The sequence below is a fragment of the Cervus elaphus genome, chromosome 3 (assembly GCF_910594005.1).
Source record: "Cervus elaphus chromosome 3, mCerEla1.1, whole genome shotgun sequence".
NCBI classification, from domain to species: Eukaryota; Metazoa; Chordata; class Mammalia; order Artiodactyla; family Cervidae; genus Cervus; species Cervus elaphus.
Window position 1 is genome coordinate 16425963 of NC_057817.1, and position 17066 is coordinate 16443028.

The window sequence follows — 17066 nt, forward strand, 5'->3', positions numbered from 1 at the left end:
ACTTTAGGATTATTTTACAGAATGACAACATGACTTATGGAAAAATTATGCAAACTATTTTCAGACAGAATGACTTTTTAACTGAGACTCATGTACCAGAGAAAGAAAAGCATAAATTATGTGAAGCCCAATCTCTTCCTAAGAGAAAGAACATAGTCTGGATATTAAAACACTTGATCTCTCATCCTGGACTTGTTATGAGTGTAGAAAAAATGATTGATTTCTGTTTCTTATGTTCTTCCTTCATAAAATGTCCATTTGAACTCCGAAAAAGTATATGATAAATCACAAGGATTTTAAGCATATGAATTTTAATACAAACATATAAAATCAATTTCAAAAATTTTCTGCATATACTAAAAATGTTCATTAGGATTGGACTAACCATAAGCCTTCTCCATTTTTTCTATTAAATGCAGGTACCCAGTGGAACCTGAAAATACTGAGCATAACCTTTATTTGTGCAAAAGGGAACCGGGAAAAAGATTGCTTCCCACAGAAAATTTATTGACAGTAGGTGTTCAAGTTTTTATACACTGAACAATTTCCCCTCCTATATCAATAATCAGGGGAGGATATTTTTAAGTCTTTTTTTTTTTCTTTTCATCACCTCAATGACACAAAATTCTGTTGTAAAGACATCACTTCTATGAGGAGGTATTCATTGTAGATGTATAGAAGTCTATGGAAACCTAAGTTTACAAGAAAAAAAAGACAGATTATCATTCTAACCAACTGCATAGTCACAGAGATGCTTAATAAAATTTATCTGATGATATAATGAAATAAATTCTTGACTAAGTGCATACAGTGAAAACTATCTTTCAAGATTCACCATTGAACAAACCACATTTTCTCATTTTAAATCCTTCATGTCACCTTTTTGACATGCAGATGAAATTTTGAAAGTAACACAATAACATTAAAATATAAACAAAAAATAATAACTATGAACTGATACTCAGCTTCAAAAGTTAAAATACATGTGTGCGTAAAAGTATGCTGACAACGAGTAGATCAAAACTGCCAAAATGATTGACTTTTTAAATATCTGATCCATTGCTTTCCCTCTAAAGGACAAAGGGAGCAAGAGAAGAAGTAGCAACGCAGGAAACAGGAAGACCTGCTTCAGTAACTGGACACATTGATTTAATTGGCTAAGAAGTCCAAATGCTAATACTCCTAATAATCAGCCATTCCTTTTGTGTTTTGGTAACATATATCCTCATACAATGTATATCAAATGGAATTTTTTGATTTACATCAGATACTTCAAAGTTTCCACTTCTGAATTCTCCTAGTCTAATATAAGTAATACATTGTCTATTTTGTTTAAAATATCTAATATTCTCCCCAACATCTAGGGCTCCATGATGCAAAATATCATTTTGTCGATCTTCTGTTCCAGTATTCACTTTAATTCTTTTGATTACAATTGGTTTTTCAAATATAATCACAAAGACATCTCCTGTTGAAGGTGGTTTCCCCCAGAAGTAGTCATCAACACTACTGTAAGCTTTGCTTGCATCATAATTTTCAAAAACAGTCATGTTGGTATATAGACTTGCAGGAGGGTTATCTGGGAGGTCAAATGGCTCCTCTTCAAAATCATCATCCTTCAACTTATTCTCAGTTCCTTTATATGATGAATAATAACCCATGTGCTGAAAGAGAGATGGTTTAAAACGAATCACATTTTTCTGAGCTAACAGACTCCGGAAATGAGTCAATAGCCAATCACAAGGCATTTCTTGATAAAACATTAATAAAAAATGTGCCAAGCGTGGGAGATCATGAGAATGATAAAGTTTTCCAATATAGCCAAGCTTAGAGAACTCAAGGGTTACCCAGTAAGTTCCCTCTAAGGATGCAATGACTTTCTTGATGGCAGTTAAGAAATTTTTTGAACAACGAACATCATCTTCAAGCATTACATAATAGTATGAAATATTGGCACAAAAGTTGAGCAAAAAAGCATAATCTACATTTTGCTTGGAACGGAATCTGACTCTATCTTCTGGATCATTGTAATTTCTTTTAAGGCCACTCAGGATTGGGTAATATTCCTCTGGAGCATGTATAACCATTAACCTTCCAGAAATAATATGGTGGGCAAATTTCTGTGTAATATCTTGCAGCATGACCTCACGCCAGGATGAGTTAAAGTCAGCTAGATGAACCACCACTGAAATTTCCTTCAATTCTTCATAGCTGGATTGCTCAAAAATTGACTTGATTGTCTCAAGTAAATAGCTTCCCTTTTTTCGTCTCACTGATGAAAGTCCAATTGTAAGAAATCCTGAACAAAAGAATCCAGAATGAAGACAAATTAAAGGCGAAGTTGGGTTTTGAATAACATAGAAAAAAGAAAAAAAAAAGTTATTTTCCCCTTAGGCCTTCTACTCTATTAAGTACATCTAAGTGAATGATCATATATAGAGCATTTTGTGATTAAAGAATTATGCTAAATATACAAAGCTTCCCAGGTGGCACGGTGATAAAGACCACCTGCCAATGCACGAGACACAGGAATCACCAGTTCGACCCCTGGGTCAGGAAGATCCCCTGGAGGAGGAAATGGCAAGTTACTGCAATATTCTTGCCTGCTCTTACTCTCTGCTTTATATTACCTCTTTAGTATAAAGCAGTTGGAAAAGGAAATGGCAAACCACTCCAGTATTCTTGCCTGGAGAATCCCAAGGACAGAGGAGCCTGGTGGGCTACAGTCCATGGGGTCTCAAAAAGTCAGACACAACTGAGTGACTAACACACAAACTCTCTGTTTTATATTGCCTCTTTAGTATAAAGCAGCTGGTATACGTGCCAGCACACATTTGTAAACAGTATGGAAAGAGATTAGTAATGTGTGAACAAAGGTGGTGCAATAGATGGAGATTTTAAAAAACAGTGACAGTCTTTGAAATTAGGAGGAAGTTTAAGAGAAGCAGACATTTGAAATGGAAGAAAAAAAGATCTAAAGAAAGCTAAACTATTGCAATTTTTCCTCAACCTGGTGATCACAAACTCACTTACATAAACACTTCTTAACAGGGAACTCAATTTTTGTGGTCTCCACACCATCTACTAAGAAGTTCATGATATCACTGTGTATCACTGATTCTAAGACATATTTTTCACCCAGAAATATTTTAAACGCAGGTTGTATATCACGACTGATAGCATCTTACAACTTATAATGGATGATGCTTGTACTTTCTTCGTGGTGCATCAATTAGATCATGATATTTTCTATAATTTATAATGTCTTCAAGTCCATGAAATGTAGTATGTTACTTCTTGGATCAAAGTGCCTGTAGTGGATTGAATAATTGCCTCCAAAGTTTCATGTCTACCTGGAACTTTAGACTGTGACCTTATTTGGAAATAGTCTTTGAAGATGCAATTAGTTAAAGATCTCCAGATGAAATCATATTGGATTTAGATTGGGCCATAAATTCAATGACTAATGTCCTTATAAGGATGGAAGAGGACATAGAGAGACAAAGAAGGCCATGTGGAGAGAGTGGCAGTGATTGCAATTTTGCTACAACTAACCAAGGAATGCCAAGTGCGACTAGCACCTGGAAGAGGCAAGGAAGGATTCTCCTCTAGGTGGAGTCTGGTGCTGCCAGCATCCTGGTTTCTGAATTCTGGCTTCCAGAAATGTGAGAGAATCAATTTCCATTGTTTCAAACCACCTAGTTTGTGATCATTTTTTATGACATCTTAGGAAACTAACACAATGACTTTCACTACTTCAAACTAGTGGCATGTCATAAAACCAATGTTTGAAAATGTATCACTGTGGGAATAATTATTTTTAAAAGCTAATTCAAAAAAGTTAAAGTGAATTGCTTTTTCCTAGTCTCCCTACGTGAATTCTATAGCAAACTGTTAAAAACTTTATGTCACAATTAGGCATTTAATTTTTTAGTGTTGTTATTAATGAAATTGGATTGGTGAATAACTGAATTTGTGAAGAAACGCTGAATGTTTCCCAAAATATATATTATGTTAGTAAAGCCCATAAATTTATTTTTATACAAATGAAGCATATTATCATTATTTTAAAACAAAGTATTTTATTGTTCTTGATTTTAAAAGTATAAGTATACTTTACTTACGCTTTCTTTGTAAAGGCATGACAGCTAAGTAGCGATAGGTGACATTGAGGGCTCCTGAGAAATTAGACAAATCTTTGAAAGTATGGATGTAGTGTTCTGGACTCAGTTGATGTGTAGATGTTTCCCTTAAAATCTGTTTGTCTCCTTCCTGAATGTCAAGAAGGAGGAAGAGAGAAATAACAGATAGTCATGGATTAAATAAACTTTCTCCTTACACAATAATAATATGTGTGTGTATATATAATGGGTATATATATATCTGATATACAATATGTTGTTGTTGTTCTTCAGTTGTTCAGTCATGTCCAACTCTTTGCAACCCCATGGACTGCAGCACACCAGGCTTCCCCGTCCTTCACCATCTCCCAGAGCTTGCTCAAACTCACATCCATTGAGTTGGTGTTGTGATGCCATCTACCCATCTCATCCTCTGTCGTCCCCTTCTCCTCTTGCCTTCAATCTTTTCTAGCATCAGGGTCTGGAGAAGGAAATGGCAACCCACTCCAGTACTCGTTCCTGGACAATCCCATGGATGGAGGAGCCTGGTGGGCTGCCGTCTACAGGGTCGCACAGAATCAGACACAACTGAAGTGACTTAGCAGCAGCAGCAGCAGCAGCAGGGTTTTTTCCAATGAGTTGGCTCTTTGCATCAGGTGGCCAAAGTATTGGAACTTCAGTTGCAGCAGCAGTCCTTCCAATGAATATTCAAGGTTGATTTCCTTTAGGATTGACTGGTTTGATCTCCTTGCAGTCCAAGGGACTCTCAAGAGTCTTTAATATGGGTATTATATAAATATCAATTACTGGTATTAGAAGCTGTAGATAATTATTTTTCACCTGAATTCTAGATTCTGGTCACTATTTTCCACTTTTTATTTTATGCATACAGTTGCTTTTCTAAAGCATACATTAATGATGGCATTCTCTTGATAAAAAATAAAATTGAAAATTCCCACTTCCTTCATATTAAAATTCAAATTCTTTACAAGAATCTTCAAACTTGACAGTGATCTTTCACAGTTTCATGTAAAGCTAATTCTCACTAGATTCCCCATATCTGAATCATATTAAACTACTTTTCTTCAAGTCCTGTCAAATAAAAAACCACACATTATTTCTAAGATTTTGAAATTTTAGGAATGATTAGAAGGATGCAACAGTGAACATAATACTTGGAGTTTGAATAACTTATTAATCAAGAAGTTTTAGTCAGTCACTTATGTAGCCATTATAATTGAAGGCTGTTGAGAATGGACAGCCATGGTGTTTGTGAAATGATAGTAGTTTTTACAAATATCTTCAAGATAACTCGATTAGGAGACATTTGTAACAAGTGTTCAAGGAAATGTCTTTAGATCTGGTACAGGTCTTTTCCATGAGGCTTGCTTGTTGTTTGTGAGTGTAGACAGAGAGAGGGAGTGTCCTGATGAAAGTGAAGTTTAGTTCTTTTATATTTAAAAATTTAGTATCAATTTGATAATGAAATTATGTCATACCATCTTCAGGATGGTTTATATTCAAGAAGATATTCTTATTCAGCTTAAAAATATCCTGCTAACAATTAATTGCTTCCTTTTATCTCCCTCTGATATAAATTCAGTTGTAGATTTTGATTATCTAATCATCATTTGAACAAGCCTCATGATGACCTGCTTGACTTTCGTATATGGTTTATTATCACTGGTAGAATATTAGGACAACCTAATTAGATTTTTTTTTTCTTTTCTGGCAAAGTTTCTATTGTGCTGTGTGAGTTTGGTGGATATTTTGACTCTTCAGCATATGATTGGCAGGTCAGGTATGAGCAATGCCATTAAGACAACAGAGAAAGTGAATGTATTAAGTAAATTTGGTCCTCATACAAGTTGACTGTGGTCAATAAAACTTTAATCAATTAAACATTGTCCTAAAATATTAGAATGGATTCAAATACAAATTTTACTTTAGTTGGAACATTTACTGCTTTATTTCAAATTCAGATATCAATGGAAAAGGTGACTAACTCAGAGTTTTAAATCTATGGCCAGGCTGAAATTGTCTTAGAATAAAAGTTGAAATAGTGAACATTGAATGGCAAGAGCTTTCAATCTGGTCCTTGATAAATGAATATGCATTCTGTATATCTTTTCTGTATGTTTATGAACCTATATTTGCTTTTTAATGGTGTATTTCTATATTTTACATTGCCTTGATAATTTGGACAAAGAAAAATACTTTATTCTGATTTATAATGTGTTTGCCATCTATAAGTTACAAAATTTTAAAATACATGACATTAAACTTGGGAGGCTAGTTGTATAAATGTACTAATTAATATCCATTGAATTCTAATTATTTTAAATTCATTGCACATAAATATTTTCATCTTTGTATTTCTGAAAACCTAAAAAAAATCATGAAAGTTTTTAAATGAACAAACTTAGAATTTTCAAAAGGTAACTGGAGACTCAATTTTGCATTAGCTACTTTAATAGTAAATATGATGTCCATATTTAATAGGATCTAGAAAATATATTTATAAAATCATGCAGTAGTCACAATACTGAATTCATTTTACCATTCTGTTCTTATGTGATGTCACATTCTAAAGGAAGTGCAGGATACTGAATATCTCTTTAAGAATTCTATCTTGAACATGTAAAAATCTAGACCTTTTCTGTGATAATATAGAGTACACTCATCCTGATTGAAGGACATAACAGAATATAAGATGAAATGAGACATATGAAAGCACTTTATTAAATTCTCAAGACCAAGTCTTTACATCTTTCAGCATAAATAAATAATGCAACTTTCACCTGAGTCAGCCTTGTTGGCTGCTTTCCAGAAGCATCTACCTGAACAGCCAGGCTCTCCCTGGATACCTTCTTTCTATAGCTACTATGCTGTAGTGTATTTTTCAGTAATAAGACAAAGCTTTATGACAATCATTTTCTGGATGGGAATGAAATTCAATGGACTAGCTACAGGCTAAATATATACCCTAGTGGCTACTTTGAAGATGCTCACAGCCGAGAGGCTAAGTTGATTGGGCATGCAGTGTCTCTTCTACTTACTTTGCGTTGTAACACAATTTGTCTATTACACTGAACTTGGCTTTCTTTCCTACTGAAAGGCACATATGCCTCCATCATGTAAGCAATACACTAAGCTGTTATACGCCCGGGATTTGGGGCCGTTGATGGATTCTCTAGTAAGAAGAGGAGAATACATGTGCTAAATAACCCTAGAGGCCTTATGACTGTAATTGTTTATCTGAGTTCTCTGAATTATAACTACAATTTCCTCCCGATTTAAGAAAAACAGGGGACTTCCCTGGTGGTCCAGTGGTTAAGACTGTGCTCCCAACGTAGGGGGCTGGGGTTCAATCTTGTGTCAGAGAACTAGGTTCCTCACGCCACAACTCAGAGGCCAGTTTTCCATGGGTATTAACACATTGAGAAGAACAATTTTAATGTAATTGTACATGAATGACAATGAATATTTTAAAGTTTATACATATTAAGCCTTGGGATAAATTTAGTTCAAAATGTAATTTAGTAGAAAACATCCTCTAGTAAAGAGTGAATATTTAAACTAATAAAAATATTGTCACTAAATTTTCAAAATGGAGGGATGCTTTTATATTTACCATCCATTTTAATTCACTTTTTCTAACATAAGGTAAATATTTAAAAATAAGTTCAGTTTTTTAAGCTAAGAAGCAATCTTTTCTCTGTACCTGGGATGATTTGCAAATCTGATTAGATATATATGGGCTTCTCTGGTGGTATATGGCTAATGTAGCCAGATTTCATTGAGAAAGTACTCTTTAGTAAGAGCTACTTCATTAAATCACACTTTTAAATAATGTGGGTACGACTGATGTTTAGACATAAATGTATAAACAGAGCAATAGCATTTGATCTTCTTATGGATATGAACTCTATTACTTCTTATACATTTTATGGTGAATTTGAAGTGGTTCTCTTCCAAAAAGACATAAGGATGTTTGCTGCATATAATAATATTTTGTCTACTTAAAGTTAAATATTGAAATTGCACTTGAAAGAGTCTTAACATCACTAGATGCAACAAGCATCTTACCAATACCATGTTTTTGATTTATAAGACATGATTTACTTTTACCAGTACACACAGATGCAAGAAATAAATGTTTATTACAAAATTAAATCATTAATCAAGAGCTCCTCTAATTAATTTACATTCTTCAATTCCCCTAATTAAAAAATAGCTGGATCACCTAGGTCTTGCTCTATTGTCCTTAAATTTCATAAACCTAATAGTCAGGTGAAAAAAGTCTAAAATGCATATCATTAGTAAGTCTTTCCAGTTTGCTATGTTTAACTAGATCAAGCCTAGTCAAATTCTATTAACTGTGGTACCTTCAATATGGTAAATTGACTAAGGATGGTAGAATTAAACCTATACTTGAAGGTAAAAGCCCACAAGAATAAACCTGTAATTGAAGGTAAAAGACATAGGCAGAGTCAAGATCTAGGAAGGTGACAGAATTTCACCATCAAAGAACAATGCTAAGGGAGGCAAGATGCTTTACAGAAGACCTCCTAAGAAAATCTGTACCAACTAAGATCATTTGATTGGCTTGTAGGATATAGAATAGTATCTGGCAAGTAACTGGTAGTTACTAAATCATTTTCAATTAATAAAAGAAAACATTTTACTAGCAAATGATCTTTGAAGTTGTTGTCAGAGTCTCTCTAGTTAAGATATTAATTGAAAGTTTTCAGCATGCTTGTATGAAAAGAAAGTACTTTCAAGTCCTCTGTATGTTCAAAGGCTTTGATTTTCTGAAATATGTAAACAGGAATAATTGCACAAGTATTAGAATCTTCCCAGATATGTTAACATCAATTATGATGGAAAAAGTAAATAAGAAATAATGTCCATAATTATTCTCATCAGACATGAATTATGTGACAATAATAACAAAAATAAATAATAGAGACATATTGAGTTCTCACAATTAGTCAGAACGTGTCTTTTTGTATACTTTCATAATTCACTTAAAATGCATTCAGGGAATTTCCCTGGCAGCCCAGTTGTTAAGTGTCTGTGCTTCCATTGCAGAGAGCATGGGTTTAATCCCTGGTCAGGAAATAAGTATCTACAATTGTGTGGTGAGGCCAAAAAAAAAAGAAAACCACCCCACTCCCACAAGAAGTAAAAAAACCAAACATAATATTAGGGGCTTCCTTGGTGTCCCAGTGCATATCGTTAGTAAGTTTCTTCAGAGGTTAAGATTCCACACTTCCATTGCAGGGGACATGGGTTTGATCCCTGGTTGGGGGCTTCTTATGTGGCTCTAGGCATAAAGAACCTGCTTGCCAATGCAAGAGACACAAGAGATATGAGTTTGATCCCTGGGTCAGGAAGATCCCCTGGAGGAGGGCATGGAAGCCCACTCCAGTATTCTTGCCTGGAGAATCCCATGGCCAGAGGAGCCTGGAAGGCTCCGAAGGGTCATAAAGAGTCAGACATGACTGAAGCAACTTAGCATGCGTGCATGCACAGAGGACTAAGATACCTGCATGCTGCCAGACATGGGGAAAAATCTACTAACTTACTAATTTTACCTGTTTTAAACTATTGAATGGTTTTCACATTATTATCTTTAGTTCTTGAAGTTCTTTATTACTTTTCAGTGACTATAAGGGTAAAACATGGTGGTCATTTACAGCTATTCAAGATCCAAATGAGATGTCACACATTAATAAAGCATTCCTTCTTAACAAAATAGCACAATTAGTATCATTAATTAGACAATAGGATTTGAAAATTTTTGATAATATAGAAAAGTAAAGAAAGTAAGGAGTAATATCTATAAAAATTTGTTTAGTCTGTTTACAGGCAACTCTGTCAGTTCCACGTATAAGTGTATTTTTTTCAATAAATATGTAATATATACCACTATGAGCTTCCCTGGTGGCTCAGTGCTAAAGAATCTGCCTGTCAATGCAGGAGATACGGGTTCCATCCCTGCATCAGGAAGATCCTCTGGAGAGGGAACTGACAACTCATTCCAGTGGTCTTGCCTGGAGAACCCCATGGACAGAGGATCCTGGTGGGCTACAGTCCATGAGGTGATAAAGAGCTGGACATGACTGAGGGACTAGGCACATACACACACATACAATTAATACAGATAGGGATGATAGTTAACTTACTTGTAATTAGATGTGCAGATTTGCATTAAATATAGCATATAGCATTAAATAAAATATTGCAACATGAGCCAAAAAATTATAATGTTGGCAATATATAATTAATATAAAAAAGTAGCTAGATGGGAAAGATATATGTTATAGTTTTGCTCAAACTAAGACTATTTCAATATCCTGGGACTGAAGTTATGTTGCAAGTGGACTGTCTTGTCTGACTTAGGCCTTACTTTGAACAAAAAGTAATCAATCTCCAAGACTTACCATAACATAGCTATCTTCAATGTACAAGTTCATAAACAGAAGGAAAATGACAAGAACTCCCAAGAATGAGACTGTAGAACGTTTTCGCAGGCATCGCATTTTATCTAGTATATCAAAAATATGTTTCACTTGGTGAAATTTAAGCATTCTCTCCTGTGGAAAAGAGGCACAGAATTACTAACAATTAATTATGCATGCAAATATTTCTTCACCACATCAATCAACAGGCCTTTATAAAATTTTACTCTCCAAATATTTGAACCAAAATAGTTTACAATTTCACAATAGAACTTGGCATAACTTATTAATACATTAACATAAAGACAATGCAGTGGTTTATCTTGATGTAGTGTAAGTAAAAGTGAAAAAAAACCCCAGTTATTTCTGAACAAATAAATATTGATAACAATAATGTAAGAAAATAATAGTCCCCACTGCAGATGGTGAATGCAGCCATGAAATTAAAACCCTTACTCCTAAGAAGACAACCTAGACAGCATATCAAAAAGCAGAGACATTACTTTGCCAACAAAGGTCCGTCTAGTCAAAGCTATGGTTTTTCCAGTAGTCATGTATAGATGTGAGAGTTGGACTATAAAGAAAGCTGAGTGCCAAATAATTGATGGTTTTGAACTGTGGTGTTGGAGAAGACTCTTGAGAGTCTCTTGGACTGCAAGGAGATCCAACCAGTCCATCCTAAAGAAAATCAATCCTGGATATTCATTGGAAGGACTGCACCTTATCTTCAACAAAGGAGGCAAGGATATACAATGGGAAAAAGACAACCTCTTTAACAAGTGGTGCTGGGAAAACTGGTCAACCACTTGTAAAAGAATGAAACTAGAACACCTTCTAACACCATACACAAAAATAAACTCAAAATGGATTAAAGATCTAAATGTAAGACCAGAAACTATAAAACTCCTAGAGGAGAACATAGGCAAAATACTCTCTGACATAAATCACAGCAGGATCCTCTATGACACACCTCCCAGAATATTGGAAATAAAAGCAAAAATACACAAATGGGACCTAATGAAACTTAAAAGCTTTTGCACAACAGAGGAAACTATAAGCAAGGTGAAAAGACAGCCCTCAGATTGGGAGAAAATAATAGCAAATGAAGCAACAGACAAAGGATTGATCTCAAAAATATACAAGCAACTCCTGCAGCTCAATTCCAGAAAAAAATGACCCAATCAAAAAATGGGCCAAGGAACTAAACAGACATTTCTCCAAAGACATACAGATGGCTAACAAACACATGAAAAGATGCTCAACATCACTCATCATCAGAGAAATTCAAATCAAAACCACAATGAGGTACCATTACATGCCAGTCAGAACGGCTGCTATCCAAAAGTCTACAAGCAATAAATGCTGGAGAGGGTGTGGAGAAAAGGGAACCCTCTTACACTGTTGGTGGGAATGCAAACTAGTACAGCCAACTATGGAGAACAGTGTGGAGATTCCTTAAAAAACTGGAAATAGAACTGCCATATGACCCAGCAATCCCACTTCTGGGCATAGACACTGAGGAAACCAGATCTGAAAGAGACACGTGCACCCCAATGTTCATCGCAGCACTGTTTATAATAGCCAGGACATGGAAGCAACCTAGATGCCCATCAGCAGACGAATGGATAAGGAAGCTTTGGTACATATACACCATGGAATATTACTCAGCCATTAAAAAGAATTCATTTGAATCAGCTCTAATGAGATGGATGAAACTGGAGCCCATTATACAGAGTGAAGTAAGCCAGAAAGATAAAGACCAACACAGTATACTAACGCATATATATGGAATTTAAAAAGATGGTAATGATAACCCTATATGCAAAACAGAAAAAGAGACACAGATGTATAGAACAGACTTTGGGACTCTGTGGGAGAAGGTGAGGGTGGGATGTTCAGAGAGAACAGCATTGAAACAAGTACACTATCAAGGGTGAAACAGATCACCAGCCCAGGCTGGATGCATGAGACAAGTGCTCAGGGCTGGTGCACTAGGAAGACCCAGAGGGATGGGATGGGGAGGGAGGTGGGAGAGGGGATCGGGATGGGGAACACATGTAAATCCATAGCTGATTCATGTCAATGTATGGCAAAAACCACTACAATATTGTAAAGTAATTAGCCTCCACCTAATAAAAATAAATGGAAACAAAAAAAAAAAAAAAGAAAGAAAAGGCCCTGATGATGGGAAAGATGGAAGGCAGGTGGAGAAGGGGATGACAGAGGATGAGAGGGTTGGATGGTATCACCAAATCAATGAACATAAGTTTGAGCAAGCTCCAGGAGTTGGTGATTGACAGGGAAACCTGGTGTGCTGTAGTCCATGAAGGCACAGAGTCAGCCATGACTGAGGGACTAAACTGAACTGATGAGAAAGAATGAAAATAAGAGAGAAAAGCAAACATTAAGGTAACATCTACATTCCCTTCTACATTATTATTATAATGTAATAAAAATAGAAGACACTAGAAGGTTGGGGCTAATACTGATCTCAGAGTAGGTCCACTGAAAAGAAATATGGGGAGAAAATTTGGGTGAAAGAAAGAGAAGTCATAAAGGAAGTTAAAGTTTTGGGGGTGAGTCCACACAAAAACTCAGTTATAATTGCTTTGTTAATTTTTCCAGTAATTCTTGCTAAATCAGTGTAATTCCTGGAGTGGCACATCAACATTGCCTTGCTCAATCTACTGTTTATTATGATTTATGGACTACAAAAAGGCAAACTGGAGTTGGTAGGGTTAGTGGAACCTAATAATTTTCCATTTCACTCTTCTACATTTTGTGACCCAGTCCAACTACAAATTCATTTAGATTACTGATATTTTTGTAAAATTATATAGAAAACCTAGAATGATCAAGAGGTTAGTGGAATCATATTTTGTCCATAATCAACAATATTTGGAAATTATACCTTGTTGAGTTATGTACTATGTCTTCTTGGGTTCAGCTTTAGGATGAAGTATTCATGGGCATGAAGAACTTCAAGAGGTGAAAAAGGCCTGTGCCCCAACCCTTACAACAATGTCTAGAACACATCCAGCTAACAGTGTCTCTTCCATGAATTAATGCAAAAAAGCATTTCTGAATCTTTGAAAATTATGGGAAAGAAGATGAAGAACTGGGAGAAAGGAATGTTAATGAAAGCCCATTTTCTTTGGCCATATTCTTCTTGAGAGTTATTTTTTCTTGATTTGTAGCTATAAATATATGTGTAGAGATGCACTTTTTTTTTGTATAATGTTTTTAAAAAATTCTTCCCTATCTTGATGACAGATAGACAGTCTCATTTATTTTCTTCAGTGTTTTTTTTTTTTTTGCTTGTTTTAATAGATAGACTTTTGTTAGTACACCTGGAATTTACCTTTGTGTCTCTTATGAGGTGAAAGTGAAACAATTTATCTTTTCCATATGTAGAGCTGTGCAGTGTAAACTGCTCACAGTGCGCTGGCATAAGTAATAATAGTATTACCACTCTAAGTTCAAGGGAGTGGGGAGGTATAATCTCCTGTGTACTGAGAAATAAAGCAAAACTGGACACTGGAAAAGAATAATTAATTAATGAAACTATGAGCCATGACATGTAGGGCCACCCAAGACAGACAGGTCATGGTGGAGAGTTCTGACAAAATGTGGTCCATTGGAGAAGGTAATGGCAAACCACTTCAGTATTCTTGCCTTGAGAAACCCGGGAACAGTATGAAAAGGCAAACATATATGACACTGAAGGATGAACTTCCCAGGTTAGTAGGTGGCCAATATGCTACTGGAGAAGAGTGGAGAAGTAACAGCAGAAAGAATGAAGAGACAGAGCCAAAGTGAAAACAACACCCAGCTGTGGATGCGACCGGTGATGGAAGTAAAGTCGGATGCGGTAAAGAGCAGTATTGCATAGGAACCTGGAATGTTAGGTCCATGAATCAAGGTAAACTAGAAGTGGTCAAACAGGAGATGGCAAGAGTGAATGTCGATATTTTAGGAATCAGTGAACTAAAATGGACTGGAATGGGTGAATTTAATTCAGATGACCATTATATTTACAACTGTGGGCCAGAATCCCTTAGAAGAAATGGAGTAAATATCATAGTCAAAAAAAGAGTTCAAAATGCAGTACTTGGGGGAAATCTCAAAAATGACAGAATGATCTCTGTTGGTTTCCAAGGCACATCATTCAATATCACAGTAGTCCAAGTCTATGCCCCGACCAGTAATGCTGAAGATCTGAAGCTGAATGGTTCTGTGAAGACCTACAAGACCTTCTAGAACTAACACCCCCAAAAGATGTCCTTTTCAATCTAAGGGGCTGGAATACAAAAGTAGGAAGTTAAAAGCTACCTGGAGTAACAGGCAAATGTGGCCTTGGAGTACAAAATGAAGCAGTGTAAAGGATAACAGAGTTTTGCCAAGAGAACACACTGGTCATAGCAAACACCCTCTTCCAACAACACAAGAGAAGACTTGACAAAGTGACATCACCAGATGGTCATCAGATGGTCAACAGAAATCAGATTGATTATATTCTTTGCAGCCAAAGATGAAGAAGCTATATACAGTCAGCAAAAACAAGACTGAACTTACTGTGGCTCAGAGCATGAACTCCTTATTGCCAAATTCAGACTTAAATTGAAGAAAATAGGGAAAACCACTAGACTATACAGGTATGAACTAAATCAAATCCCTTACGGTTATACAGTGGAAGTGACAAGTAGATTTATGGGATTAGATCTGATATCAGAATTGCTGAAGAACAATGGATGGAGGTTTGTGACATTGTACAGGAGTCAGTGAAAACGACCATTCCCAAGAAAAAGAAATGCAAAAAGGCAAAATGGTTGTCTGAGGAGGTCTTATCATAGCTGAAAAGGCAAAGGAGAAAAGGAAAGATATTCCCATTTGAATGCAGAGTTCCAAAGAATATCAAGGAGAGATAAGAAAGCCTTCCTTAATGATCAATGCAAAGAAACAGAGGAAAACAATAGAATGGGAAAGGCTAGAGATCTCTTCAAGAAGTTAGAGATACCAAGGGAATATTTCATACAAAGATGGGCACAAAAAAGGACAGAAATGGTATAGACCTAACAGAAGCAGAAGATTAAGAAGAGGTGGCATGAATACACAGAAGAACTATACAAAAAAGATCTTCATGACCCAGATAACCACAATGGTGTGATCACTCACCTAGAGCCAGATATCCTGGAATGCAAAGTCAAGTGGGCCTTAGGAAGCATCACTACGGATAAAGCTAGTGGAGGTGATGGAACTCCAGTTGAGCTATTTCAAATCCTAAAAGATGATGCTGTTAAAGTGCTGCACTCAATATGCCAGCAAATTTGGAAAACGCAGCAGTGGCCACAGAACTGGAAAAGGTCAGTTTTCATTCCAATCCCAAAGAAAGGCAATGCCAAAGAATGCTCAAACTACTGCACAATTGCACTCATCTCACACGTTATCAAACTAATGCTCAAAATTCTCCAAGACAAGCTTCAGCAATACATGAACCGTGAACTTCCAGATGTTTAAGCTAGATTTAGAAGAGGCAGAGGAACCAGAGATCAAAATGCCAGCATCTGTGGGATCACCTAAAGAGCAAGAGAGGGCCAGAAAAACATCTACTTCAGCTGTATTGACTATGCCAAAGCCTTTGACTGTGTGGATCACAATAAACTGTGGAAAATTCTGAAAGAGATGGCAATACCAGACCACATTACTTACCTCCTGAGAAATCTGTATGCAGGTCAAAAAGCAACAGTTAGAACTAGACATGGAACAACAGACTGGTTCCAAATAGGAAAAGGAGTAAGTCAAGGCTGTATATTGTCACCCTGCTTATTTAACTTAGATGCAGAGTGGTGGTGATTTAGTTGCTAAGTAGTGTCCGACTCTTGTGACCCCATGGTCTGTAGCCCACCAGGCTCCTCTGTCCATGGGATTTCTAGGTAGGAGTACTGGAGTGGGTTGCCATTTCCTACTTCAGTAGATTTTCCTGACCCAGGAATTGAACCCGGTCTCCTGCATTGCATGCGGATGATTAACCGACTGAGCTTCATATCATGTGAAATGCCAGGCTGGATGAAACACAAGCTGGAATCAAGATTTTGGGAGAAATATCAATAATCTCAGATACGCAGATGACACCACCCTTTGGCAGAAAGCGAAGAACTAAAGAGCCTCTTGATGAAAGTGAAAGCTGACTTAAAACTCAACATTCAGAAAACTAAGATAATGGCATTTGGTCCCATCACTTCATGGCAAATAGATGGGGAAACAATGGAAACAGTGACAGACTATTTTTTTTTGGCTCCAAAATCACTGAAGATGATGACTGCAGCCATGAAATTAAAAGACGCTTGATTATTGGAAGATAAGCTATGACCAGACTAGACAGCATTTAAAAAGTAGAGACATTACTTTGCCAACAAAGGTCCATCTAATCAAAGCTATGGTTTTTCCAGTAGTCATGTATGGATGTGAGAGTTGTACT

The 17066-nt window shown here is 36.1% G+C and overlaps 1 protein-coding gene across 4 annotated transcripts in view; it reads right to left on the minus strand.

Annotated features, from left to right (window-relative positions):
- Nucleotides 1-1127: 1127 nt before the first annotated feature.
- Nucleotides 1128-17066, minus strand: part of MGAT4C (MGAT4 family member C) — a 769379-nt gene continuing 753440 nt past the window's right edge. For all 4 annotated transcript variants that reach the window (XM_043880747.1, XM_043880725.1, XM_043880736.1 and 1 more), the window contains 3 exons: nucleotides 10571-10723; nucleotides 4125-4272; nucleotides 1128-2299 (listed from right to left, as the gene is read on the minus strand). In XM_043880747.1, coding sequence (XP_043736682.1) covers nucleotides 1158-2299; nucleotides 4125-4272; nucleotides 10571-10717 — 1437 coding nt within the window. In that variant the 5' untranslated portion in view covers nucleotides 10718-10723 and the 3' untranslated portion in view covers nucleotides 1128-1157. The remainder of the gene's footprint in view (nucleotides 2300-4124; nucleotides 4273-10570; nucleotides 10724-17066) is intronic.